The sequence below is a fragment of the Thunnus maccoyii genome, chromosome 22, assembly GCF_910596095.1.
Source record: "Thunnus maccoyii chromosome 22, fThuMac1.1, whole genome shotgun sequence".
NCBI classification, from domain to species: Eukaryota; Metazoa; Chordata; class Actinopteri; order Scombriformes; family Scombridae; genus Thunnus; species Thunnus maccoyii.
Window position 1 is genome coordinate 12143134 of NC_056554.1, and position 25824 is coordinate 12168957.

At 40.3% G+C, this 25824-nt stretch overlaps 3 protein-coding genes across 5 annotated transcripts; 1 reads left to right on the top strand and 2 right to left on the bottom strand.

The window, feature by feature from the left end:
• Positions 1–393: 393 nt before the first annotated feature.
• Positions 394–5418, bottom strand: mfsd8 (major facilitator superfamily domain containing 8). The gene is made up of 12 exons (XM_042400511.1): positions 4956–5418; positions 4625–4707; positions 4320–4363; positions 3703–3943; positions 3474–3587; positions 3190–3334; positions 2929–2987; positions 2419–2527; positions 2196–2330; positions 2005–2108; positions 1635–1846; positions 394–1527 (listed from the first exon to the last, which is right to left on the bottom strand). Exons 1-12 carry the CDS (start codon positions 5012–5014, stop codon positions 1321–1323), a joined length of 1512 nt encoding a protein of 503 aa, XP_042256445.1. The 5' UTR covers positions 5015–5418; the 3' UTR covers positions 394–1320.
• Positions 5419–6266: 848 nt separating this feature from the next.
• Positions 6267–12094, top strand: LOC121888917 (butyrophilin subfamily 2 member A2-like). Of its 2 annotated transcripts, none has more exons than XM_042400510.1 (10): positions 6267–6868; positions 7339–7405; positions 7606–7671; positions 8293–8661; positions 8767–9057; positions 9147–9239; positions 9627–9674; positions 9784–9801; positions 9962–10006; positions 10113–12094. In XM_042400510.1, the coding sequence occupies exons 2-10, from the start codon at positions 7402–7404 to the stop codon at positions 10697–10699; spliced, it is 1521 nt and encodes a 506-aa protein (XP_042256444.1). In that variant the 5' UTR covers positions 6267–6868; positions 7339–7401; the 3' UTR covers positions 10700–12094. The 2 variants fall into 2 exon arrangements, with proteins under 2 accessions (XP_042256444.1, XP_042256443.1); XM_042400509.1 differs by having other exon boundaries at positions 6268–6868; positions 7109–7405.
• Positions 12095–15688: 3594 nt separating this feature from the next.
• Positions 15689–24111, bottom strand: LOC121889518. Of its 2 annotated transcripts, none has more exons than XM_042401526.1 (8): positions 23936–24111; positions 22083–22192; positions 21809–21893; positions 21504–21699; positions 20340–21415; positions 19382–20178; positions 17038–17241; positions 15689–16937 (listed from the first exon to the last, which is right to left on the bottom strand). In XM_042401526.1, exons 1-8 carry the CDS (start codon positions 24076–24078, stop codon positions 16693–16695), a joined length of 2856 nt encoding a protein of 951 aa, XP_042257460.1. In that variant the 5' UTR covers positions 24079–24111; the 3' UTR covers positions 15689–16692. The 2 variants fall into 2 exon arrangements, with proteins under 2 accessions (XP_042257460.1, XP_042257461.1); XM_042401527.1 differs by lacking the exon at positions 23936–24111 and adding an exon at positions 23084–23888.
• Positions 24112–25824: the final 1713 nt, after the last annotated feature.

Consider the following 25824-nt stretch of genomic DNA (forward strand, 5'->3'; position numbering starts at 1 on the left):
ATAATAATAATACATTAAATTTGTACCACACTTTTGATTCATTGTGAAACTCAAAGTGCTACTGTATTAATAACATAGAACACATAACATAAAGAAAATGTATTTGCAATGTGTGTACAGATGTACACTTTTATGTTCACTCCATCCAGTGTTTTTATGGATCTATTTCTTATGTATACTCATACCTATATATCTATATTTCTTTATATTCTTTTCTCTACAGCCTACTATAGCCTATAGCCTACTTTCCCCTCTGAGGATAAATTATTTTTTTTAATCTAATATATTACCTTGTACCCTACATATAAGTGATGGAAAAGCATTATCATCTACTGCTTTATTAATAATCCTGAATAAATTTAAACTGAGAACAGTGACACTGAGAAACTAAGATCGTGTTAATTCTTTAATGCATCACTCAGTTAATCAGTAGCACACAGACACATTCACACATCACTTATTGAAATATTTCAGGTAAACAAAAACCTGTAGTTTTAAACAAAGTACAGCCGAGAGGAAAATAGTTGAATGTGCAAATGTTTCCTTTATAGCCCCTATAAAGTTGGCTCATCTCTCCAGAGTTTCTTGAATGACAATCAATGTACATTAAAACCGAAAATTCTCATGAGCTCAATTTAAACAGTAAAATAGTAACTTCAAAGGTGTTCAATACAGTATAGGGAATGCCATATTTAATTAATCAAACATTATTCAGTGGTCATGATATTTTCTGTCTGTAAAAAAAAATATCAAACAATTTGATAGCGTATATTTTCAAGTAGCATTAATTGTCATGGTTGCTCCCAGAGTCCATGTGCTTGTGAATTCCAAAGTTAGGATTTCCAAAGTAGTCTGTGTATGTAATTTATCTTTAAAACCAACGATGAAATTAAATAAAACGTGCTAAAAGTTACAATATTTCAGTAACAACAGTTTAGTAACTCTTTGATGAAAAACTTCAATCTGGTCTTGATATTATTAATCCACCTCATACAAGGCAATGGATATGCATCACATGGCTTCTTTCACGTTAAGTGAGTCTAAGTGTAGCTTCAGTGCAAGCAGTAGCTCCCTTTTAACTCGCGAAGCAGCCATATTTGGTCAAGTCATTGGAAATAACCTGGCCTCATCATTCGCTTGAGAGTTTAAAGGTCAACCCTGAGTCACAAACTGTCCAAGGCATTGTTTTTCAGTTACCACATTCTTAAGTAACAGGAACAAAAAGTCTTCACTGTAGCCAGATGTTGGCTAAAAGTCTTTTGAAAATAGAAACTGGGAGAGCTGGCATCAGTCCCTTCAGCGGGAGGGTGTCTTCACTTTTCACTCTACAGTCCTTCCATGACGTACAGAAAAGGCGATGAATCTGTGGTAAACGGAGCTGAGGAGGATGATGGCCCCTACCACCATACCACAGATGAGGCTGAAGGCCCAACGAGGTCCTACGAGGGTATACACCTGTGAAACAAACACTGGGCCTAGTGTCCGCGCCCCGCTGCCCGAGGCTGTCAGCCATCCCATGTACACGCCCTGCAGAGAAACAACATATTCAGCGCTCCAAAACACTGGCATTTATTTAATTTTGTTATGTTTAAATAAGATCTTCCCTCATGAGGAAGGCTTTTCAGTCTTCTTACCTGAGGCTTGGGTCCGAGGATTTTGGAATACAGTGTGTAGGACATCACGTTGCAGGCTGGGTATCCCACCCCGATGAGGATGTCAGAGGTGATGTACTGGGCCAGGTTGATGGCGGGGGTATACTGACACCATGTCTGTTCAGAGGGACAGCCTGTTGGCTCCAAAGAGCTGTTGGAGGCTATTTGACTGACCAACGTGTTGTTTTTGAGGTCTGCGTTTTAAAAAGAAAAGAGTGCATTTAATAGTATTCTAGATGCTGCAACACACTTGTTTCAATCAAAAAGAGCTGAAAGAACCACACTGACATTCAATCTGTATCACATCAACACAGGATAATGGACCAGTCTGTGCAATTGAAACAATCCATACCTGCCCACTGGATTTTGGGGTAATGGTTTCCCCAGGGAAGAAGAATAAAGAAGCCACAGAATATGATGGCCAAGCCTACAAGCAACACAGGACGATCCCCGACCCTAGTGGGAAGAAACCATTCCTCCTGATGAACCAAATACAGAAGTTGAAATACGTTTTATATGTAACCCAAATGTGCATGTAGGTACCTTTGAGAGGCCACTTTTACAACCAGAAACACCAGGATGGATTCAAATCCAATGCAGCAAATGATGATGCCATTGTACAACACAGCTTCCCTCCTCGTCCAGGCGAACATGTCCATGGACAAAGGAGTGGCAATCCTGAAAAATGACAAACATACAAAGATGTAAAGTAATGATAAAAATGTATTCTAACCTGCCTGCATCAATACAGTAATTAAATACATACGTCTCAAAGACGGCAAAGATGAACATGATGATGAAGAAGAGGACGTTGGAAGTCACAACCGCTACTTGGTCGATGGTTTCTTCAGTTTCTTCATTAATGTCAGCACTGTCTGCAAGAGAGGTAAGAGGAGAACAAAGGCTTCAACTGAGAAACACTTAACCAATATCCTGCAACAAGCACTGCAAATACTGCAAATTTACTTTAATATCTTAATTCCATACGTCTCTAAAGGCATTAGTACTACAGTGCAGACACTGTCCACTGTCCATTTCTGAGCCTAAACCATTTTTTGGTTTCCTCAGTAGATAACCAATATGGGTCTCTAGAGTTGACTCCTAGTTTGTTTGTACAATTTTTTCACTACCTGTTTTGATAAACTAAATAAAAATTATGCTAAAAAAAATGTTATTTTAAGCTCTGCTTCATTTGTCATTCATGTTGGAAAAGACTATACCAGGATTGGGTGTGGGATAAAAAAAAAACAGAAATATCAAGTAGGGCTGTAAATACCTTCGGATGTGTAGTTGATGGCTCGAATTTGTCTTCCATGGTCGTCAACACGGTGCTCTCTGTTAGTGAAAATCAAGACAGACAGCTTAGCCAATTAAGATCTCCTAAGTTATATCAGTGTTGACATTAAAAAGATCATTTTGACCATGGTCCACTCTATTATTGGCTTTTTGAAATACACAGTCAGGCGATCTGGATTTGATGTACTGGAATTCAAAATTCTACAAAATGAAAAATAAAAATATGAAGGGAAAGCCTCACCTCAGCACCAAGAGAACCAACAGGATGTTGATGAGGCCAAAGAATGCAGCCAGTAAAGCCGGGGCAGTGTACATGTTGAGCTGCAGGTCGATGATCTTCACTGTGACACCATGCTCACCGACGAATGACAGGCCTGCCTGCAGAGCTGACCATATACAAAGATGTGCAAATGTCAGCAATTAAAGACACTTGCAGCATTGCTCTCTTTACTGCACATTGACCTTTTTTCTTTGACTGGGAGCTCAGTAAGCTTTACATAATGGGAACAATACAGTCATCTTTACCTGGTCCTAGGATGAAACCCAGGGCTTGACAGGCACTCATATTTGCCATGGCATTGGTCCTCTCCTTCAGTGATGTAGCTCCAGCTACATACGACCGCACCACAGCAACATTACCTGCCATGACAAGAACAGATTTAATCTTAGGAGATGTGTGTCACTAACCACAACATCATATGTTACAACAAGCCACATGAACAACTGAAGAGCAAATAAGGCGAGCACACAGTACCTGCTCCGAAGCCCACGAAGGCTCTGGACATGAGCATGTGGAACTTATTATTGGTCTTGGGCAAGTATGCATAGGCGTAGTAGATGTTAGCCGACAGGTTGATGAAAATGGAGCACACCAGTGGCTCCCTGCGTGGCCGATAATTGGACCACAGACCAAAAATGGGTGATGCCACCATCTGACCGAGGCTGTAGGCTGCCACTACCCAGCCCAGGAAGCTGGCATTGGCGCTATCATCAATCTACAAGACAGACAGTCCCAAAAGAAAGCAAGGTTTGAAAGAAGATCCAGAAGACCCGGCAGTTAACTTCATATGACATTATGATAAAAAGGCTACAACACAAACATATGAGACAGTTGAAGAAGGTTTAGAGCCCAATTATTGCTACATGCAGTTTCATTTGACATTTGACAGATAACCAGAGTATGCTGTGCACTACTATTCAGAGTCTAGGGCAACACTTCTGCAAATCCAAACCCAGGTCCTTCTTCTTTGATGCTTCTTTCACTTCCTTTGAATGCCAAAAACACTTGTTACACTTGTAACTATTTGTATTAATGACAACTGCAGAAACAGCCAACATCTCTAAACCAAGAAAATGGTAAGTTGTACATACCTTTTGCAAATAGGGCCACAGTGATGTGATGACAATAGTGAAACCTAAAGGGGCAAATAAACCATAGATGATTGGTGACTGATACTGTACACCATGTACACATTGACAATGTTTACTGGAAAAAAATGCTTAGAAAAGCTACTACTGTATCAGTTGCTGGGCTTATGAGGTTGAACACAGGCAATAAAAAGTGTGCATTAAAAGTGCGCATAAGTCTCATATCTGCTGGGTTTTAGTGTGTGTCTTGTTAACATCTTGAGACTCTAATGAAGTCTAAATTCACTGTAACAAATAGGCATCCTCACCCACACTGCTGAGGAACATGGTGAAGTACATGACTCGGATAGACCTCCACCGACTCTTGTAATCTTCATCCTGAGAGTCATCACTGCACACAGGGAAGAGAAGGTGTTATAGGTTATTGATGTGGGCTGATAAACATGACAGACTGAGAAAAAGACAGTAAACAAATGTGAACCCAAACAGTTTGCATAATGAATGGTTCAGATACAGTGCAGGGCTGGTGCAGCCTCTCCCAAACCTGTTTGGTAAGCATTGTACTTGTAAATCTCCCTGTTGAATGTTTACCTCACCTGGCTAATTTGTCAAGTCAACGGCTATGAACTCTGCACTCACCTGCTTGCATCATCCCTGAGCAATGGAGTGGTATCGTCAGAGTCAACAAGTTGAGGCATTTTTTTTTGCTAAAAACAGCAACCCAGCAAAAATATGACGGTCTCGTAGACGCTGGAGATGTAGAGTTTTGTTGTTAAGTTGCCATCTAGCTGGGTCAATGAACTAGCTAGACTTGACGTTACAAGTCTTCCGAGAGGCTATGGAAAGCTAGCAAGAGTATCAGCTAACGACAGCAGCTTAAACTAACATTGCGCTTTCTTATATAGACGTCAACCTAACTAATACCACACATAATGTTAAGTTGAGTTGTTTCCAGCCGACGGTGAAGTCCATATACGACAGTACGCCACACAAAAACTTACAAAATTGGACTATGAGACCAAAGACAGCTCTAGACGTGACCAGCGTCAGCGAAATATTATTCCTAGGATGGCGAAGTAATGACCTGCCCTACTCTGCCTTTGATTGGCTTACCTTGATATTTTTACCCTAACCGTAACCAATCGCACTCCTCATGCCCAAACCTAACCAATCCAACCAACGAAGGCAACGAATACTAGCCAATCAGAGGCAGAGGAGGGTGGGTCTTAACTTCACCATCCTAGGAAAAAAAATAATTAGCACACCGTCAAGTCGAGCAAAGTGGTAACAGCATATTCCGGTTATTTTTTTCTAAATAAGGTATAGCAGGATTAAATGTAACGGAATTTCTTTTTTTTATTTTTTTAAATTATATTTATTTATTTGTTTGTTTTCACAGTGAGCAGTTCGCAATATAACCAAATGCCTTTTGTAATTTTGGTTATATGAACATTTAACAGGCCGAGAAATATCTGCTCCTTGAAAAAAATATATTTTAATTTATTTGGTCTTTATTTCAGCAGTGTTACAAAACAATGCACATAAATTTTTTTTTAACATACATATTCCCCTAAGTCCATACTGACTCTCTCTGATTTTAAACATGTTTTGTTAACAGTCAGAAAGCAAGTTTTTTTATACTCTGTATATTATTTGTGCAATGTTAAAGTCAACCAGACCACTGAACTTTACGCATTTATTTTGTAGCTACCATCGTTTAACATCCGGATGCATCCTGGTGTTTACTATTCACATTGACGCAGCGCACTCACGTGAGATTCACAAACTTCATAACAACACTCTGTCTGTTAGCACATCTGGCGCATCTGTGTTTAACATCATCCACCTATTATCTTTGTGAGAAAATCAGGATCAGGAATACTTTATTAAAATCCTAGCTGAGAAACACTCTGTTTTAGATTAAGAATAGATTTACTGGAAATGTTTATTAACGGAATTATCCCAATTTAGTGAGACAAGATATACTTTACAATAAAAGGAATAAACATAAACTTTCTTTTGTAAGCGTGTGATGAGAAGGATTTATGGGTCAACGTTTTAGATAAAAAGTCTAAATTTTGAGATATAGGCTAGTAAGTCCAACTCACAGGATAGGGAGTCAAAAATGTGACTTTTTCTAATTTGACTTTTGTAGCTCACAATTTTGATTTGGCCTACTAGACTACTACTAAACTAAATTTGACATAATAGGAGCATTAAAAAACGGCTACGGCTACAGAACCAGTGCAATTATTTACTGACTATTGACACAGAACGGGATTCTGTGCCTATAGTCCACAGGCTGTTGGTCTGGACCAATATTTGAATTTGATCACGTGAATGTGTTTTCCAGTTTGCTGACCTCTCGTAGACCACTAACTGGACATTTTTTACCACCACATCAGGCATTTTAGCGCTGTTAATCGGGACATTTTTACCACATTGTACTGTTTTAACCCAGACTATGATCGTTCACTAACCCTAACCAAGTGGTTTTTGTGCCTAAACCCAACCATTTTAACCCAGACCATGGGAGGGATTGGCTATCACCTGTAAGCAAAAATATTTCCATTTTGAAACAATTTGAATTTGATTACTGATCGTGCACAATCGATACCAATGCGCTTGCTTAATAACTCCGTACCAACAAGAAACACACTATTGACACCGAGGAATCTGTACCAATAAGTACTTCCTAAAAATGTTTGGGTTTTTTTTAATGTTTTTTTTTTTTCTTTTTCTCCTTTTTTCTGGTGGAAATGATCTTCCATACTACTACTTGACTTTAAAAGAAATCATGGCGGGCTTGACTCAACTCCTCAACCATGTCCATAACCTCTTGTCTGATAGTGCGTTTGATACATGCGCACTTGGAAAAAGGAAAGTGAAAATAAATCTGTCGATCAGAAGAAAGCCTTACACGCACTCGTTTATTTTTTACAGGTCTATGAAGAAATTACACTAAAAACAGCAACATCCGACGACATACGATGCCTGAATTACATTTCATTTCTGTCTTCAGGACTTGATCTCTAGTTCGCATGAAGGATATTTCTAGTTCGCCCTGGATTTGCAGCAGGATATAATGGGTAGGCCGAGATTTCAATTTGGGCGGTTCTTCAGTCATAAAATCAGCTTTTATTCGGCTGCTTCTATTATGGTTGTTGCATAGTGTTATTTTAAGCTCGATTGGAGGGTGTAGTGTGGTTTGGAGACTATCTACTTCCTGTTACAGTTCATTTAACACAAATAACCAATCGCACCATTTGTATTCCCCCCTGTCTTAAAGGTGTACCGATGATACACATGTGCCTTGTGGTGGCTCTTTGTGCATTTCAGTCTAGTTCTGTCCCTGGTAAGTATTCTTCACATCTATTTTATACGTATCACTTTCCTGATCTATTATTTTTATATGTTTTACTCTCCATTCTCACCTTTTTCATCGATATGATTATTGTTACTTTTTTGTTCCAGACTTATTTTTTTCCACTAAAGAGCAGCTTCATGTTATAACTGAGCAAAATATGATTTATTGTGAGGGATCATCAAAACAATTAAAGTATTCAACAGATGGGGGCACTAGAGGGGAATTGAACAGAAAATTGATTGGAAACTTCTGATAATAAAGTCATTTTTCAGCAAAAACGCCAAATATTTGATGGTTTCAGGTTCTAAATTTTGAAAATTTTCTGCTTTCCTCATCTGTCTTTCAGACAGTTAGTCAGACAAAATGAGACTTGATGACTTCACATTGGAAAAATGTTTCATATTGAATGTGTCATAATGGAAATGATACTCCGAAAATGTGACAGGCATTTTTCCTCAGTTGATGTTTTATAAACCAAAACAATTAATCAAAAACAAATTGGAAGATAATTATTAGTTTCATCCTAGGTTTGATCTTAATTGTCACAAAACAGAAAATTACAAAAACATTAACTTTTAACTAATAAAATGAATGTTGCTTGTTTTACAGTTCCAGATAGCCTTGCGGTTTCGGTGAGGACCCCTGTCTCAGTGAGTGGCGGCCATACGGTGACATTACCATGTTGGCTCATTCCATCACAAAATGCAGAGGGTCTGGAAGTACGCTGGTACCTTGGTGATCAATTTGATGCCCCAATCGTGCTTTACAAGGCAAAAACGTTGGAAGTGGCGTCTAAAGAACCTTCGTACGTGGGCAGAGTGGCGTTTGGCTTAAAGGATGCCACATCTGGGGGGCTGAAGACAGGTGATGTGAGCCTGGAGCTGTTAAATGTCACAGTTAAGGACGCAGGAGATTATAATTGTTATGTCAGCAGTGACCAGCATTATGACAGAGCAAGTGTCACACTCACTGTGTCTGGTGAGTATCATCAAAGTGGAAAAAACTACACAAAACTAGATTATCTATCCAATATTAAATCAAATAAGCTTCGTCTTCCTTCTCTGTCCCTCTACCTCCTCCCAGAAACGGGAGCCACCCCTCTCCTCTCAGTCGTGTGGAAAGATAACATGATGAATGTGAGCTGTGAGTCTGAAGGCTGGCATCCACAGCCTCAGCTGCACTGGTCGCACCAGAAACAGGATCTGACCCCAAAAGGCCTGGTGTACAGCACAGATGCTTCAGGTCTTCTGTCAGTCCACAGCTGGATTCTTGTCTCCGACCCCTCCGAAGTTTCCTGCTCAGTAGGCCTCTCTGATCAAGGGGCGAAAGAGGCAAGAGTGCGCCTGGAAAGCCCTCCTCAACCTCCAAAACAGGGTAAAGAAAGTTGTTTGCATGTGAGCAACACATTGTCTTTTTTCTTTTTTTTTTCCTACAAAAATACACATTTTTTTCTTTTTATTCAGAGTCAGGATCCTCAGCAGTTGGATGGGTGGCCTTCACTATGCTCCTGATTGCTGTGTTAGCTTTACTTGGAGTGCTGTACTTCAAAAAGAGAGGTAAATGTTTTCATCAGATGGCATAGTCTACCTGGGGAAATGACATACATCATCATACATCAAAATTGATGTATCCATAGATATGAACACTAAATAAAATAAATACTTTATTGTTTCTTTGGTGTTTTAGGCAGGCATGCAACTACTTTATTCTTTTAATTAATCAATAATGGTCTATAAAATGTCAGAAAATAGTGAAAATCACAACTTCCTAATGCCTAATATATTAAATTCACTCTCATATATGAGAAAAGATTGCAGCAAATCTTCACAATTGAGAAGCTAGAACTAAGGAATGTTTGGTATTTTTGCTTGAAGAAAGAACTGATTGATTATAAAAACACTTTGTAATTAATTTTCTGTTGATTAATCAACTTATCATTTCAGCTCTATTTTTGGGGAAGGGTGACAAGTCCGGGAGTGATCCAGCTGAAGGTAAGAAAGACCACATGGTCACATGGAACACAGTATTTCATGATTAATATGTGTAATAAAATAAAATATAAAAACAGAACTCATGGGTTAACTTTGTTTGTTCCCACAGAGAAACTCTTACAAAAAGGTAAGGAATAACTCACTCTGCCATTGTTCATATAATCAAATCACATCACTATCTATGCATTGAAGCACAAAAACTACTCGCTGTTATGAGTTTTAATAGGAATAGTTACATGTTCTTATAGTTGCTGGAGTGTGATGCGTCTATGTTTACTTTGTCATAGATGTGGTCCAGCCAACAGATCTATCAACATGTATCACGCATTATGGTAAAAACTTGTTAATATTGTTGAGAATCACACTTATTTACTTTAATGTTGCTCTAACCTGACTTTTTAAAAATGTTATTCTCATCTCATTTTCAATTCTCAACAGTAAATGTAAAACTTGAGGAGACAAGAAATCCATATCTTAAAATCAAGAATGGTATACTGAGAGATGGAAATGGTCCGTTTCCTGATGGACCAGAGGTTACTGGTCTCACAGCTATTAAAGGAACACCTGGCTTCTCTTCTGGACAGCACTACTGGGAGGTTTCTTTAGGGAATGAAAACGTAGCCCTCAAAAAGTCCTGGTGGGTCGGGGTTACAAATCAAGTCAACCTTCACGAGTGTAACACTCCCCTAACTGCATCTAATGGTTTCTGGTTCCTGTCCTCTTCCCCTGATAGAGCAGAGAGCTTACAGTTTAGCACAGAACCAAATGTATTGCTGCCTTTCACTTCAAGGCCGCGGATGGTTGGTGTGTTTCTGAATTATGACAGCGGAGAGCTTTCTTTTTATAATGTGGAAGATAAGAGTCTCATCGGCAGTTTAACAGCTTCGTTCACAGGTGAAGTCTTTCCCTTTTTCAATCCTGGTAAAGGTGATCTGGCACCTATGGAGATATTGCAGAGAACAGTAGAGAATCAGTTTAGTGACATGAGGAACTCTGCAGATCCAACACAACCAGAGACAAAATAAATAGCAAGATGATAACACTTGAGATCTGTTTTATATTTCAGCACTGTACTTGTATCTTGTGCCGAAGGGAAAAAACGATCCAAAATTTGCAGTTTTGCTTTTACTTTATGGTTTTATTCAGTTCAAGGAGATTTGATAAGTTACTAAAATGGGTGTTGTCCACCCAACATTTGTAAAATACGAGTAGCCTAGTTCATGTTAAAGCTAAAGGGTTAATGGTGAAACTATCTCAAAAATATCAGTTCCAATTCTACATGGATTTTATAATAAATCTGCAGTACTAGGTAATTTTGTGAAACTCATAATGGGTTTTTTTTTGTTTTGCTTTTTTTTTTGGTCATGGTTGTATGATGTGATAATTCAGCTTAATTGTTGTAAATATACCATTAAGTGTATTTTAATCAGTTTTAGCGAGAGTCCACATGGCCACTGGTCCTAAATGCTAATTGCTTTAACATAGATGATATACATAACCTCCATATTAACATAAATATAGTTTTGCTGTGTTTGTATTTTTTATTTGAGTTTTGTATCTCAAGGTGTTTTTCATTTCCATGCTACTATAAGTAAATATGCACTGACATAGGAATTTCATGTACAAACTCATTATAATGTGTAGATCTGATAAAGACTCTAACAGCCTGGACAGTTCTGACAGGAAGTTCTCATTTTAGTTATTTATTTTCTTGCCTTTGTGTTATTTTATCCCTGTAACCAGGCTGTAAACACACAACTTAACATAAAACACTTACATGAAGACAGACACTCCATTCTTAAAAAGCTTTGCTGCCACCATGTGAAATTTAGACTTTACTTTCTCGATTCTCTTGAGGTTCTCAGTGGTCTGTTACATCAATATACTGCACATATTACATAGTACTGATGTTCTGACTTATTAAGCGTAAGAAGCGAGGTGGACTAAGGATCTGTGAAGGTGGCATAAACACAGTGGTGAGCTGAGATAGTCAGGTATATAATACCAACCTTGAAAGTGCCGCAGTAGCTTTTTAAAAATGTTTCCACCTATTGTAAGTTTGCCTGTTGTCTTTTTTGAAAAAGAAAAGTTTTATGGCATGTCTCTGGCAGACATGTGAATTCAGTTTTGGAAGAGAGTCTAATAACACTCATTACAAAAGCTAAATTCTGATGGTACCACTGATTACTGTTGTGCATGTCTGGTTTGAGGCAGCTGTACCTTGAAGAGCTAATGTGTTGTATTTGAGTTTTTTTTTGGTGATGACCTTTGATATATGATTGTAGAGACTGCCATTCATATTTCACATACTATTTTTAAAGATCTCTCCAATGATCATTTATATTATAATGTGAAATGGTCTTACAATCTTTGAAATTATTGTGACTGTCACCATTTTTTAATAAAAGCTATCAATATGGTATCCTGTATTTATTTGTTTTTTCTATTTTCTTTGTATCACTCTGTGTCCGCAATGTAAAATTCACTTTACAATCCAGTTTAAGAAAACACAATTTAAAAAGACATCATCTTTAACAAAAAGGATTCACCGTCTGAACTCATAATCACACTTTTACGTACATCTTGTCCAAACACCTAACAATGGATCTTAAAAACAAACAAAGGGCATCCCCAACACTGAGTGCAAATGTTCCTCTATTGGAGAAAGCTGTTTGTTTTCTTAGCTTAGTCAGTTTTATTACACTAATCCCTTACAACCAGGGTGATGCACCTAACTGTCCTTGAAATAAAGGAAAAGGAGAAGCTGCTCTCCACCATGACATACAGACATGGCTGAAATTATTGGTACCCTTTCATTTTATTAAAATAATGCACCATTCGCCCGGAACAGTGTTGAAATTTAAATATATTTTATTTTATTTTGAAGATATCAATGCATGTCTATGTTTGGTTTGCAGTGGAACAAAACAAAAAAGTTGTGAAAATAACTGAATTCATTCATATTCTACAAAGACATTCTAAAATAGCTCGGACAAAATTATTGGTACCCTTTGGAACTTGTAAGAAATAACTGATTTGTAGTGATACTTCAAGCAGACTATTGTGTTTTAATGAGTATCACAGGTGTTTTCAATCTTATAATCACTCATACAGTCAGTTTAAAAGGAGAAAATTACTCACTCTGCTGTTTTGTGCCACTGTGTGCATCACATTGAACATGGAAAACAGAAGGAAAACTAGAGAGTGGTTTGAAGACATTAGAAAAAAAGGTAATAGCCAAGTATGGTCAACGTAAAGGTTACAAGACCATCTCCAAAGAGCTTGATGTTCCTGTGACCACTATTGCCAATATTATTAAGAAGTTTAAGGCCCATGGAGCTGTCGTCCACATCTCTGGATGTGGTTGCAAGAGGAAAATTGGCCCGAGATTGAACAGAAGGATTGCTCGAATGGTCAAGAAATAACAAAGAAAAACTTCAATAAAAATACAAGCAGATCTTCAAGTTCAAGGTACAATAGTGTCAAGTCACATCATCCATTGCTGTCTGAGTGAAAATGGGCTCCATGGTAGAAGACCCAGGAAGACCCCACTTCTAAGAGGGAGACACAAAAAAGCCAAACTGGACTTTGCCAAAATGCATATTGACAAGCCACAGTCCTTCTGGGAGAATGTGCTTTGGACAGATGAAACAAAATTAGAGCTTTTTGGTAAATCACACCAACCCTGTTTACAGAAGAAAAAATGAAGCCTTCAAAGAAAAGAACACCATGCCTACCGTGAAACATGGAGGAGGCTCAGTGATGTTTTGGGGTTGCTTTGCTGCCTCAGGCACTGGGTGCCTTGAATCTGTGCAGGGTGCAATAAAATCAGAAAACCATCCTTGCATTTTGGAGCGAAACATACAGCCCAGTGTCAGAAAGCTGTGTCTTAGTCGCAGGTCATGGGTCTTCCAGTATACATGGTTCCACCATGGATGTTCCAAACATACATCAAAAATCACCCAAGAGTGCATGAGAAGAAAACGTCCTGACCATTCTGAAGGGGCCTGCTATGAGTCCTGATCTGAATCCTGCTGAACATCAGTTCAAAATCAGTTTGTCTCATATGCTCCGAGACCTTGGCGATTTTGAAGTGCTACAACAGACAAATCACAAATCTTATGAGCAAACATACCCACTCAAATCCGAACTGAAGGCACAGAAAATAAGATTGATCTGAGAGCCCAATATTATCGATCTACTTTATTTTAGGATGCACATTATTTTATTTTTAAATGCACCCCTTATTTTTACTTGAAATAAGAACTTGTATTTACTATTAGAGTACTGGCCTGTTATTTATATCAGCTGTGTACAATAGAATGTTATTGTTTTTCATGTTGTTGGTGCTCATTCACACCTCACGTCAGCTGTATTAATTTTTCTGTGCATTGAAGTAGCGGCTGGAGGAATCGGCACATTTTAAACGGGCACTGCACTAGATTAAATAAAAGAAATCATGGCGGGTTTGTGTCCCCTCTCTCTCACACTACAACCCCTTATCTGGTGGTGTGTTTGATACATGCGCACTTGAAAAACTGAAAGTGAGAATAAATCTGTCGACTCAAAGAAAGTCTGCAAGGATTAATTTATTTTCTCCAGGTTTATGAAGAAATTACACTAAAACAGCCGAATCCAACAATATACGATATCTGAAGTACATTTCATTTCTATATTCAGGATTTGATCTTGAGTTTGCATGAAGGATATTTCACCCTGGATAAGCCGAGATTTCAATTTACTCTCCATTCTCACCTTTTTTATCAATATACTATTTTTTTTCCGCTTAAGAGCAGCTTTGTGTTATAACTGAGCAAAATATGATTTTTTGTGAGGGATCATCAAAACAATTAAAGTATTCAACAGATGGGGGCACTAGAGGGGAATAATGCATCTTCAGTTTATACCAAACTACTGCAGCATCCTGGGTTTGATCTATAGCTGCAACGATTAGGTGTTTAATCACTAGTTGACAGAAAATTGACAACTTTTGATAATCGAATAAAGTCATTTGTCAGCAAAAATGCCAAATATTTGATTGTTTCAGGTTTTTAAAATTATCAAAAATTTGCAGTTTTGCTTTTACTTTATGGTTTTATTCAGTTCACAAGATTTGATGAGTGACTGAAATGGATGTTGTCCACCCAACATTTGTAAAATACCAGTAGTTCATGTTAAACGTGAAACTATCTCAAATACCATTCCAATTCTACATGGATTTTATAATAAATCTGCAGTACTAAGTCAATTTGTGATGGCCATAATGTTTTTTTTGTCAAGGTTGTATGATGTGATAATTCAGCTTAATTGTTGTAAATATATCATTAAGTGTATTTTAATCAGTTTTGACGAGAGTCCACGACTACTGGTCCTAAATGCTAATTGCCTTAACATATATGATGTACATAACCTTAACATTAACATATAGTTTTGCTGTTTGTAATGTTTTTAGTTGAGTTTTGTATCTCAAGGTGTTTTTCATTTTTATGCTACGATAAGTAAATATGCACTGACATTTATACAAATTTACACACTTATTATAATGTGTAGATCTTATGAAGTTATCATTGCTTGGGCTGTTTTGTCTTTGAACTAGCAAACTCTAGCTATTTGGGTACAGTATCTTGCCCAACACTTAGACATGGAGGAGCCAGGAATCAAACTGACAATCTTCCGATTAGTGGACGACCCACTCTACCTCCTGAGCCACAGTTGTCCCAAGGCAGCTGTACCTTGAAGAGTTGTGTTGTTTTTGAGTTTTTTGTTGTGATCACCTTTGATATGATTGTCATTCATACTTTTCATAGTATTTTTAAACATCTTTCCAATGATTATTTATGTTATAATGTAAAATGGTTTCACAATGACTGTGTGTAATTTCTGTGACTGGCAGCTTTTTGAATAAAAGCAATCAATATGGGATCCTGTATTTATTTGTTTTTTGTATTTTCTTTGCATCACTCTGTGTCCACAATGTAAAATTCACTTTACAATCCAGTTTAAGAAAACACAGCAAAATGTCATTCACTTTAATAAGTACAGGTAGTATTTACAGTATGTACACAATAACACAATACTAATTTCTAATCACTACTGTATACTTTTCATAGATTATTAAGTATTTACACTGTGAATAAGACCATATTGTTGACTCTGAAATAATGTCTTTTTTTTCCATTCTGATACGCAATAAATTCAAGTAAGCGTGCCTTGATACATACTAGACTATGATCATGGTATAGAGGTATGCAAGAACCCCTTCACAGGTGCATTATGGTCCAGGACTTTGAAGAATACTTTTTAATAATACACTTGTCAGTTGGGAGCCATGGGCTGGGGGCACAATGTCAGTCAGTATCAACACAAACTATACAGGTTCATACATGTCTGAGTTCAGACGACATGTAGTTTATCTGTGGGGATTTTTAAAGATTGGAACCATTGGTTTCTTCTTCCAAAAGCTTTACACATTCATGTTTGGTCATCAGCCTTCAGTGGAAGCAAACACTAGACTCAGGACTGTTTGTCATAGCATATCCTGGTGGTCTAATGGTCTAAAGCGCATACCGCATCACTCTGGAGACCTTCGTTGCACGTCACATTCTCCCATATTTCCTACCACTCTCCACTGTCAGCTATTTAATAAAGTTAAAAAAGACATAAAAATAATCTTTAAAAAAAAGGATTCACTGTCTGAACTCATATTCACACTTTTACGTACATCTTGTCCAAATGCTTAACAATAGATCTTAAAAACAAACAAAGGGCATCCCCAACATTGAATACAAATGTTCCTCAATTGGAGAAAGCTGTTTGTTTTCTTAGCTTAGTCAGTTTTATTACACTAATCCCTTACAACCAGGGTGATGAGACTGGGAATGCACCTAACTGCACCCTTGAAAAAAAGGAAAAGGAGAAGCTGCACTCCACCATGACCGAGAGTTTTGTCTCTTCTTTGTGATTGCTGGTGGTTTATACATTATGGTATGTGTCCTCTTTTGGGCCCTCAGTCTCTGGCCTAGCAGACTGAGGCGGCGCTTTCCCTCCTTCCCTGCTTCTTCAGCAGCTGGATGCGGTTGTGCACGTAAAACTTGATAGCCCTCCAGTCTCGCTGGTTGCTCACCAGCAGAGGGCAGAGTTCCAGGCAGCGCTCGCAGTCCGCCTTCGCAGGGACGCGCAGTTCCATGAGGTTTCTCTTTAGGTGAGTCTCCACTGCTACACGCTCCGCCTCTGACCAGGGACGCTTCAGCACACCACGCTTCCCTGTGAGATGGACAGGGAGGTGTTTCAAAGTATCTGTATGGAAATATATTTGCATGCATGGGATTAAATTAATTACAGACCCTTATTGACAGATGTTTACCTGATTTGGGTGGAATGCATCTCCTCTTATGAACATTGGCTAGTGATGGGCCTACTGGTGAAGGAATAGGTGCTCTCTTCTTCCGTGGGGGTCGCCCTGGTCCTTTCTTCTTCACCATCACCTCAGCCTTCTCCTTCACTTCCTCTTTCTCTTCTTCTGCCCCCGATTCTTCTGAAAAGGAGTCTGCTGAGTTGCCAGACATCACTGTAGGACAGAGGTACAACATTTTCAGGGAAGAGTTACAGAGAACTGCTGTGCTGTTAATTATACACTAGTAAAACTGTTAATCATTACAAAGTAATGAACAAGATTTGCTCAACTGTGAAGAACCTAGAAATATTCCATCAAGTTAAGACTGTAATAGTGTAGGCACTAGAAGATACAGAATATATAAGATAAGATAGACTTTATTGTCCCAGTGGGAATTTTGCCTTGTACATCACTGGGGGGTGGGGGGTGGGGTGGGGGGTTGGGGAGATCGATTCTTAGATCCATTGCAATGCGGACAATAATAATGATCACAATAATCACCTTCCTGCGAGACAAACGTGAAGTATATTGTGAATACTTTCTACACCGTCACTCAAAAACTGACGTTAACAGAGCGGAGCAGCAATCTCCAGCAGTTACAAATGAGACCGGCTGACCAACACACACTGCAGCATTGAACAACTTAAACCAACAAAGAAAATAACTCTGTGCTTGGTCTGTTTCACCTCAACAACCCTGCACCCGCTCAGCGTCTTGGACAACAATGTCTTTCTGTGGAGTTAACGGTGCAGCAGAGAGGCTGCTCTCCACTGCTAGAGATATGACGTTAATAACAACACAGCAGAGCAGCAGAGCACCAGAGCATCCCCCCCCCACCACTTTGTTATTCTCATACAGGAAGGAGACTGTGAGATGCTTTCAAATCCATTAATTCATCAATTAATGCAGTTAACCATTTATCTTATCTTACAGTTATGTTTCATATTGTATTTCAGCGGACTAAGGACACCAACGAACGGTTCGGCACACAGTATCCTGGAGCATTATTGTGCCCCCTTTTCTATTCATTCAATCGAGAATCAATTATGAATCAAATCAGACACCAAAGAATTGGAATTGAATCAAATCGTGAGATTCCCAAAGATTCCCACCCCTAGACATCACAGTGTCAGCAGTATAAAATCACAGAAAAACAACAGAGATTAGAACATTGGGATTCAAGTACTAAACAGTCAGTTGAAAATCAAATCAAATAAATAAATACATCACACACAAATCCATTCACCATTTACTCCAGGTGGAATCTGGAAATGCAGACAGTTTGGGTTTTATATGCACATGTTGAGATATCTGCTACTGAGACTTCTGTTCTGGTCCAAATGTCTCCTGATACCGATTCCAATAGCTAAACTCAGGGTATCTGCCTTTACCCAGGACCAATCAAGTACCCATTTTATAATAGCAAACGAAGATGTCAGCACTATCAAATAAGTATGTAACACTTTCAATAATGCACAGCAGCAGAAGGAAATGGATGTGTTTCTGAGGGCTGAAATTTGTCAGTTTCCTTCTGCTGCTGTGCATTAATAAAAGTGTTACATACTTATTTGAAAGTGCTGATGACTTCATTTGCCATTTTTGTGTATTTCTTAAACTTTGAATGTCATTCAAGTAACTAAAATTCCAAGGATGCACAATGGTGGATTTTTTGCCGATATTTTTCATCTCATTTTGGCTGAGTGCCAATGCTGATGTATGCACCTGGCTGAGGAGACTATTACTACTATTCACTGGGTTTATTAGACAGACAGGATTTATGTGTAGCAGTGTAGCAGTGTTTCCCCAATAATTGCACAGGCCGGGTGGGCTGCCAGGCCAACAAGAACCCCTGCCAGGCCAAAAAGTATTTTTTTAATGCCAAAAATAACGCCCAAAATCAATAGCATTTGGGAGCCTCTGTTCAGCGCTGTTCCGAAACACGAGTCAACATCTGTGATGTTGCTTGGGAAATTCTTGGTAGCATAGCTATGCATAGCTAGCTATGTGAGCAGAGCAGAGGAAAAGGTTAGCAGTAAGTTGTCAATCTGGCAGTAAATGTACAGTACAGACCACAGTGTGCCAGTTAATAAATGCTGCAGCTTCTAAAGACCAAGAAAAGTCCCGTCTGTTGTATTCCCAACTGCTGGAAAAGTGAACATGGTTAGCAACAATGGGTTGGCCTAACCTGATGACGCTAAACAAAGAAATAGAAAACAAAGAAATGTGTGGCCGCTAAAATTCTACACATATTCTAATGCACATTAAATATATCAGCTAATAAACACTTGTGTCAAAACAAGATGTAACTCCTTACCATCCAGCTCAAGGCAGATGTGCTTCAGGCTCATCCCACGGAAAAGCACGCCCTCCTTCTCTCCATAAAGAACAACACGACCCACACGACCCATCAGTGCTGGATCCCGAATGATAGTAGAGCAGTTCTGGGTCACATGGTACTCCCGCTCCAAGAAGTCCTCCAAGCGTTTGGTTGCAGCACCTTGACCCTCACCCTCCTCTAACAGTAGCAGTTGGGTAAGGATGGCTACCTGCCGACGCACACGCGTCGCAGTCATTGTTCCAGGGTTCTTGGCCCCGCTGGCTCGTGCCAGGTTTCTCAGCAGGTCTGTGCCCCGGAGCGGGGTGGCAGGAGAATGGTAGGGTCGGGAGAAGACGTAGGGGCTCTCCGGGTCCACACCCACATTAGGGCTGGTTTGAAGAAGTAGGTCCAAGCAGGACTCACAGTGTGGTGGAAGAATAAGCGGCTGGATGCGACCACGTTTCCCCAAAACACCAGCCCGCGGAAGCTGACAGAGGACCTGGCGCTCAAATGGGGACAGGAGGGCTTCCATGCCAGAGGGGAGGCTGTTGCTGTTGGCCTGGGGGGTGATCCGCTTGCGGTAGTCCTCGACAGTGAGCTTGGCTACCTCACATTCACGGTGGCGGTTGTAGAGGATGAGCAGGGAGAGGCTGGAATGGCAGAGCTGGCGCCAGGACTCAGCAGAGTGGGGAGAGCGGGTTAAAGAAAGGAAAGAGGAGTGCTGCTGCTGGCGGAGGTAGAGGACCAAACAGGAGAGGGACGAGAGCAGTGGAGACATCTGATGCCTTTGTGAGCTGGAAAAGGAAGAGAAAGAGAAAAAAAATAATTTTAGCAGATCGCAGCAGATCATAACGCGTCACCCAACAACCCAAAACATAATCAATAAATATCTAACTGACCAAAAGCCAGAAAAGTGTGTCAGAGGTATAAGTGTTTAATAATTATCCAAGCACACCTTACAATCTCTCCATTCTTCTCCTCTACTGCTTCATCTTCTCCTTCTCCACTCAGCTCTAGATCTTCATCTGGATCTATGTCTGGCTCTGGAGTAGGAGGTGGAACCAGCTCCTCTTGACTCCTCAAGCTCTCCACCTCCACTTTTTGCTGTTCTTCATGCTTTTCTCTCTTCATCCTCCGACCTCTTCTGGGAGTAGACGGGGGAGGTGGTGACGGACTCTTAACCCGGGACACCATCGGGGATGCTGAGCGTTTCGTGTTGGGCAGTGGTAAGCTAGGCGCCTTCTTGGCGGCTGCAGGCTGAGCTGAAGGCGGCGGGGAAAGCGAGAGCGAGAATGAAACGCTGCCGGTGCTCGAGCGGGTAGCTGGTGATTCCCTCTCCCTGGAGAAGAGAGAGGGTGGTGCGGGGTTGGAGGCAGATGGCTGAGGGACAGCGAAGGAATGACTGTGAGTAGCGGCGGTGGAGGACGACGAGGGGTGAGGGGGGTGTGAAGCGTTGCCATTAGAGGAGTTGTGCGTGTGGAGGTGCGCCAGCTCCATGGCTGTTCTGACCTCTGGCTGGTTGGCGTGGTGCTTCTCCAGATGGCGTGCCAGAGAGCGATAGTGGCGGCCGCAGTACGGGCAGTGCTGCCGCCGGCTCACTGTGGCACCGCTAGAGCTGCCAATGTTTATGTTAATATTGTTGTTAATGTTTGTGGTTGGGGGTGCCAGGGCACCGACTGGGGCCTGGGACTGGGATCTGACTGGGGATGCAACAGGTCCCGGGCGGGAAAAGGATGAGCAGGGACGCCCGGGTCCCCTAGAGGAGGGGGGCACGTTCTTTTTCTTTGAATTGACTACTGCAGGCATCTTGCGCTTCTTCCGGCGGCGAAGCATCCTGCCTCTGATCTCCTCCATTTCTTCCTCTTCATCGTCGTCGTCATCATCGTCATCTTCCTCCTCTTCGTCCTCCTCGCGGTCTGAGTCACTGGGTTCAGAGTGGGTGAGAGGGGAGGATGAGGGTGATAATGACCAGGAGGGGGTAAGGTAATCAGAAACAGAGAGGGACAGCGGGTGGGGGCCGGCCTCTTCCTCCTGGTGAGACAAACATTAAAAGAATCTCGTTAACTAACTTCACACATGTCAGCAAACGCATCATTATTCAAGTCACGTAGCTTCTCACCATGGCATTCTCGCCCCAGTCTGTCAGGCTGTAGTCCACTGTGATTTCCTCCCCTTTAGCGATGTCTCGGATTGCTATGACAACTAACCGCACCTGGGTCCCACAGTGGACTTCTCGAATCCGGCAGTTGGGTGGCGGATGGAAAAGCACTGGGCCGCGAACACCACTCGCCCCCTCCTCCCCCAGCTCTGGCACACTGGGAAACATAAACAGACATTAGGAATGTGGATCCCTTACCTAAAAAAAAAAAGAAAAAAAAAAAAAAAAGAGTCTGAACTGTTACCATAGTAATGAGTCCTCCTTACCAGAGCTGAGCGGGATCCGGCAGGTAGTAGGGGCTGCCAGGTGGAGGAAGACGATCTTCTGCGCCCTCTGGGTACTGTCCATCACCTGGGACAAAGTGGACAGTTAGAATCACACAGGCCTTATGTTTGAGAGCTGGAAGGTGGCTCTCCTCACTACAATACCCTGCTAAGTACAACATGGTACACCTGTTTTCCACAAGAGTAGATAAAAACACCAACAGCAGGTGGTAAAATGTGTGTATCTCAGTGTGTGTGTGTGTGTTTCTATATATACCAGGGCTGTAGCTGTGTTCTGACATGCTTTCCTCCTCCTCATCTTCTGTTACATACGCTCGGTCACACACCTTCACAGGTGTCCCCTTCCTTTTTCTCCCACACACGCGGCTGTAAAAACAAAACCAAGGTTTCATTTAGCGTAATGATACACTCAGACAGAGAAGACTTTCCTCCTGTAAAGATTCAGATGGGGGGGGCAACCAAAATGAGCTGAGCATGCCAGACCTGTGGCAAAGCAACACTTTAATCTGTACACAAAACATTTCTTCCAGGTAGGTGACTCATCCACAACAATAAGGCTATGAACCACTTTACTAGGGATGATGGTAGCAGTAGTGACGACAATGTATTTGTTATGTTCCCACTTAAGAAAAATTGGAGCGTCTTTGATTAAACAAGCGATCAAAACCAAGACATTTGGAAATTTTGCAAAACCTATATTGTTGGTTTTGGTATATGGTGTTTAGCAGAGGAAAAACAGACATCAAAAATATATATAAGATCAAGAGGGACTTCATTTCAGCTACAAGTGTTATAGTGTACAGTCAGATAGATGTTTATTATTTCACTGAAGACAGCACATCTGTAAGTTCACCGTGGCTCACTTTAGGGCTGCAAATTATTATTTTCAGTATTAATTCATTCGCAAATTATATTCTAGCTTAATCGGCTGCCCGCCGGAGTATATAATGCTGATATAATGTCAGAAAATAATGTCCAACACATTTTTCTAAAGACCAAAAATTGTTCAACCAACAGTCTACAGATAAAAAATTCAGTTTACTACCACATAAAACGAATGACTGTGACAATCAATTATCCAAATATCCCCCAAATAATTTTCTGACAATCTACTAATCTATTAAACAATTAACTGTTTCAGCTGTAGCCCACTTAAAATACATTTAACTAGCTCTACAGTGATTATAGCCAAAGAATCATCCTTGGATTTACAATTAATTTATTTCAGTACTTCATCACTGCTCCTTTCAAGTTTACCTGGCAATCCAGGTGTCTAATTTTTAGACAGCAGGAAAGAAAACAGAAGACACTTAGTTATCGTTGACTAATAAACACTGATGTACTAGAAACAGGGAGCTAGTGAGAAAGGTGATTTCAACTTTCTTGGTAATCGTTGGAATTTTTCAATCAAAATATTGAAAACAGCCCCACCCCTTTATCCAATCACGTCAGACTGCATAAATGCATTTACTGAAATCTAATCAGCACAACAAAGCATCGTTAATTCATTCACCCTGGTGACAAGTCAACTGTTTTCGGATGATTTTAGCTCGTGGTCAGCAACTTTGTTTACTCAAAGCCCAGCAGCCACGAGTCCTGACCTGCAGCAGCTGAGAGCATCACGTTAGTAATACTGACATACTGTTATGAACAATATGTACAAGGGATCTGCAATGTGATCAATCACACACATGACAGGGGTCATCTACAAGACAACAGATCACCGAGCAGCTTGTTGCAGAGCTCATGATATGATTGCTGCTGGGTGCATGCTAACATTAATGCTAAACCACTGCTAGCCAGTTAGCTCCCAGCAGCTAACGCTACACTTCGGTCGCGTCAAAACATCAAAAATTAAAAACAGGACTGGGGATTAAACGCGACCCGAGGAAGACGCAGGCTCACATGCCACCACTGCTGCAACCCCAAAACCAAACAAAACCAAACAAAAAAAAATCACTTTCAGGACTGCGTTTTTCTGCAATATAACGCTGAAATCATGCACGCGAATAAAGGCTAACCAAACAAACGTGCACGCTAACAGCGCGTCTTGCATTTAGCTCACAAACCCCCGGTGAAAAAAAACACCCTCGCGCTGCGCTCACTCACCCCCGCGGCGGCGGCGGTTTGCTCCCATCCCCGTCGCTGTCGAGGGTCGGTGGCTCCCGGTAGTCAAAAGGCGACCGTACATTCTCCGCCATTAGGACTCCCTTCCCTACCTCTTGCGCTCCGGTAGATTGCACAACGCGCATGTGCACAACATCCTTTGGGGCTCTAATGGTAAAATGGTGAAATGGGGTGCACCCCCCCTCTAAAGACAATAAACACCCTACTGCAACCTCAACATCAAAGTGTGCAGAACGCACCACCTGCAAATTATTAGTGTAGCTATGCGATAATAATAATAAACTTTATTTATATAACACTTTGCAGAAACAATTTACAAATTGCTTCACAGACATAAAAACAGAAAATACACAGTGCAATTACAAATTAGAATAAATTCAATGCAATCAAGAAATATAGAAACATAGAAAAGACAGAAACATAGGTTAAAGACAATGAATAAAAATCTTAAGAATATGTATAAATGAAAAAAGCAGAAAACAAAAAGAAAACTCTAATTAAAAGCCATTTTATAGGAATGAGGTATTCACCTGGAAGAGCAGTCAAACAAAAGTCTATTTACAGACGTTGATTAAACGTTCACATTTAGACCATATTTCACCAGGATTTGCAATACTGGCTTTCACCTGACAAATTTAGATGTGGTTGACCCACTTAGGCGCCAAAATGACGATAGGCTATTATTTGCACATTGTAGTGGATGAAATTTCACTATTGCACGTCCTAGTGAAATTTGGTCTGGCAAAGGATGGTTCCCACACAGGTCTCAAACCTCAGTCTCTCAGCCCACAGACAACTGCACTGACCACTCAGCCAAATCTCAGCTCCAGCAGACACAGAGACCTGCAGCTCTTTATACAGCTGTGATACAGAGACATACAGAGGAGCAGAACAGAGGAGGGGGAAAGAGACAGAGATGTAACCTCGCTATGCTACGAATCCTGACCTGTACGCTTCTTTTACATGTTTTTTTTTCTTCCCAAAAACAAGAAAATCCACTATTTGTGCTTTTCCGAATACCATATTCGGATTCGGCTCCACCCCTACTAGTTCCATATTTGACATTTTATATGAAACACTAAATGTGTTAAAATTACATCTTCATGTAGGCCACATTTTGCCTTCCAGTGCACTATGACTTTGTAGAAATACCTTCACACTAATCATATTGCCTCTCTTCCAAGCTACAACTGAACACATTATCAAAATGATTAAACAAATCACGTTGATGTTATAAAAACATTTTAGCTGGTTGAAGAGAGGGTGAAAAGAGGTCTTAGATGTTCAAACCACCCAGTTTTCAACTAGAAATCAACGTTGAAATCCTGGTTGCTGCTCACTGCGCAGTTCATGTAGGCACACTTATTTTCCCTTAGTTGTTTTTGAAGCACTTCATTGTCTTGCACCAGCCTACATGTCTCACATGCTTACAATATAGGGTGAATTAGAGTAATGTGGGACAATTTCTGCAACTGGCACCTCAAGCAATATATTTTGATATGAAGCCAATACGTTATATTAGCACCTAATACCATTCTGAAATCCCCATGATGTTTTCTACTCAGGAAAAGAGAATACAAGTATCATACTTGGAGAAGAAATGGTGAATATGAAAATATGCAAAATTGTCCCAGGTTATGTGCATTTCCTAATGCTGGAGGGTCCAGGCTGAAATCTGGGACACTCACTGGGAGGCTGAAAGGTATAAATCACATTAATTCATACAATAAAAACTTCTCTGGTCAGTAAAACTCAAGGCTAAAGAGCATGCAGAAATTTCATCATTTCAGTAATTACAATGTTTTTGCTGTTACAGATAGTATAGTAATCTATTATATAATGTGTTAATATAAGTAATAATATAATTTGCA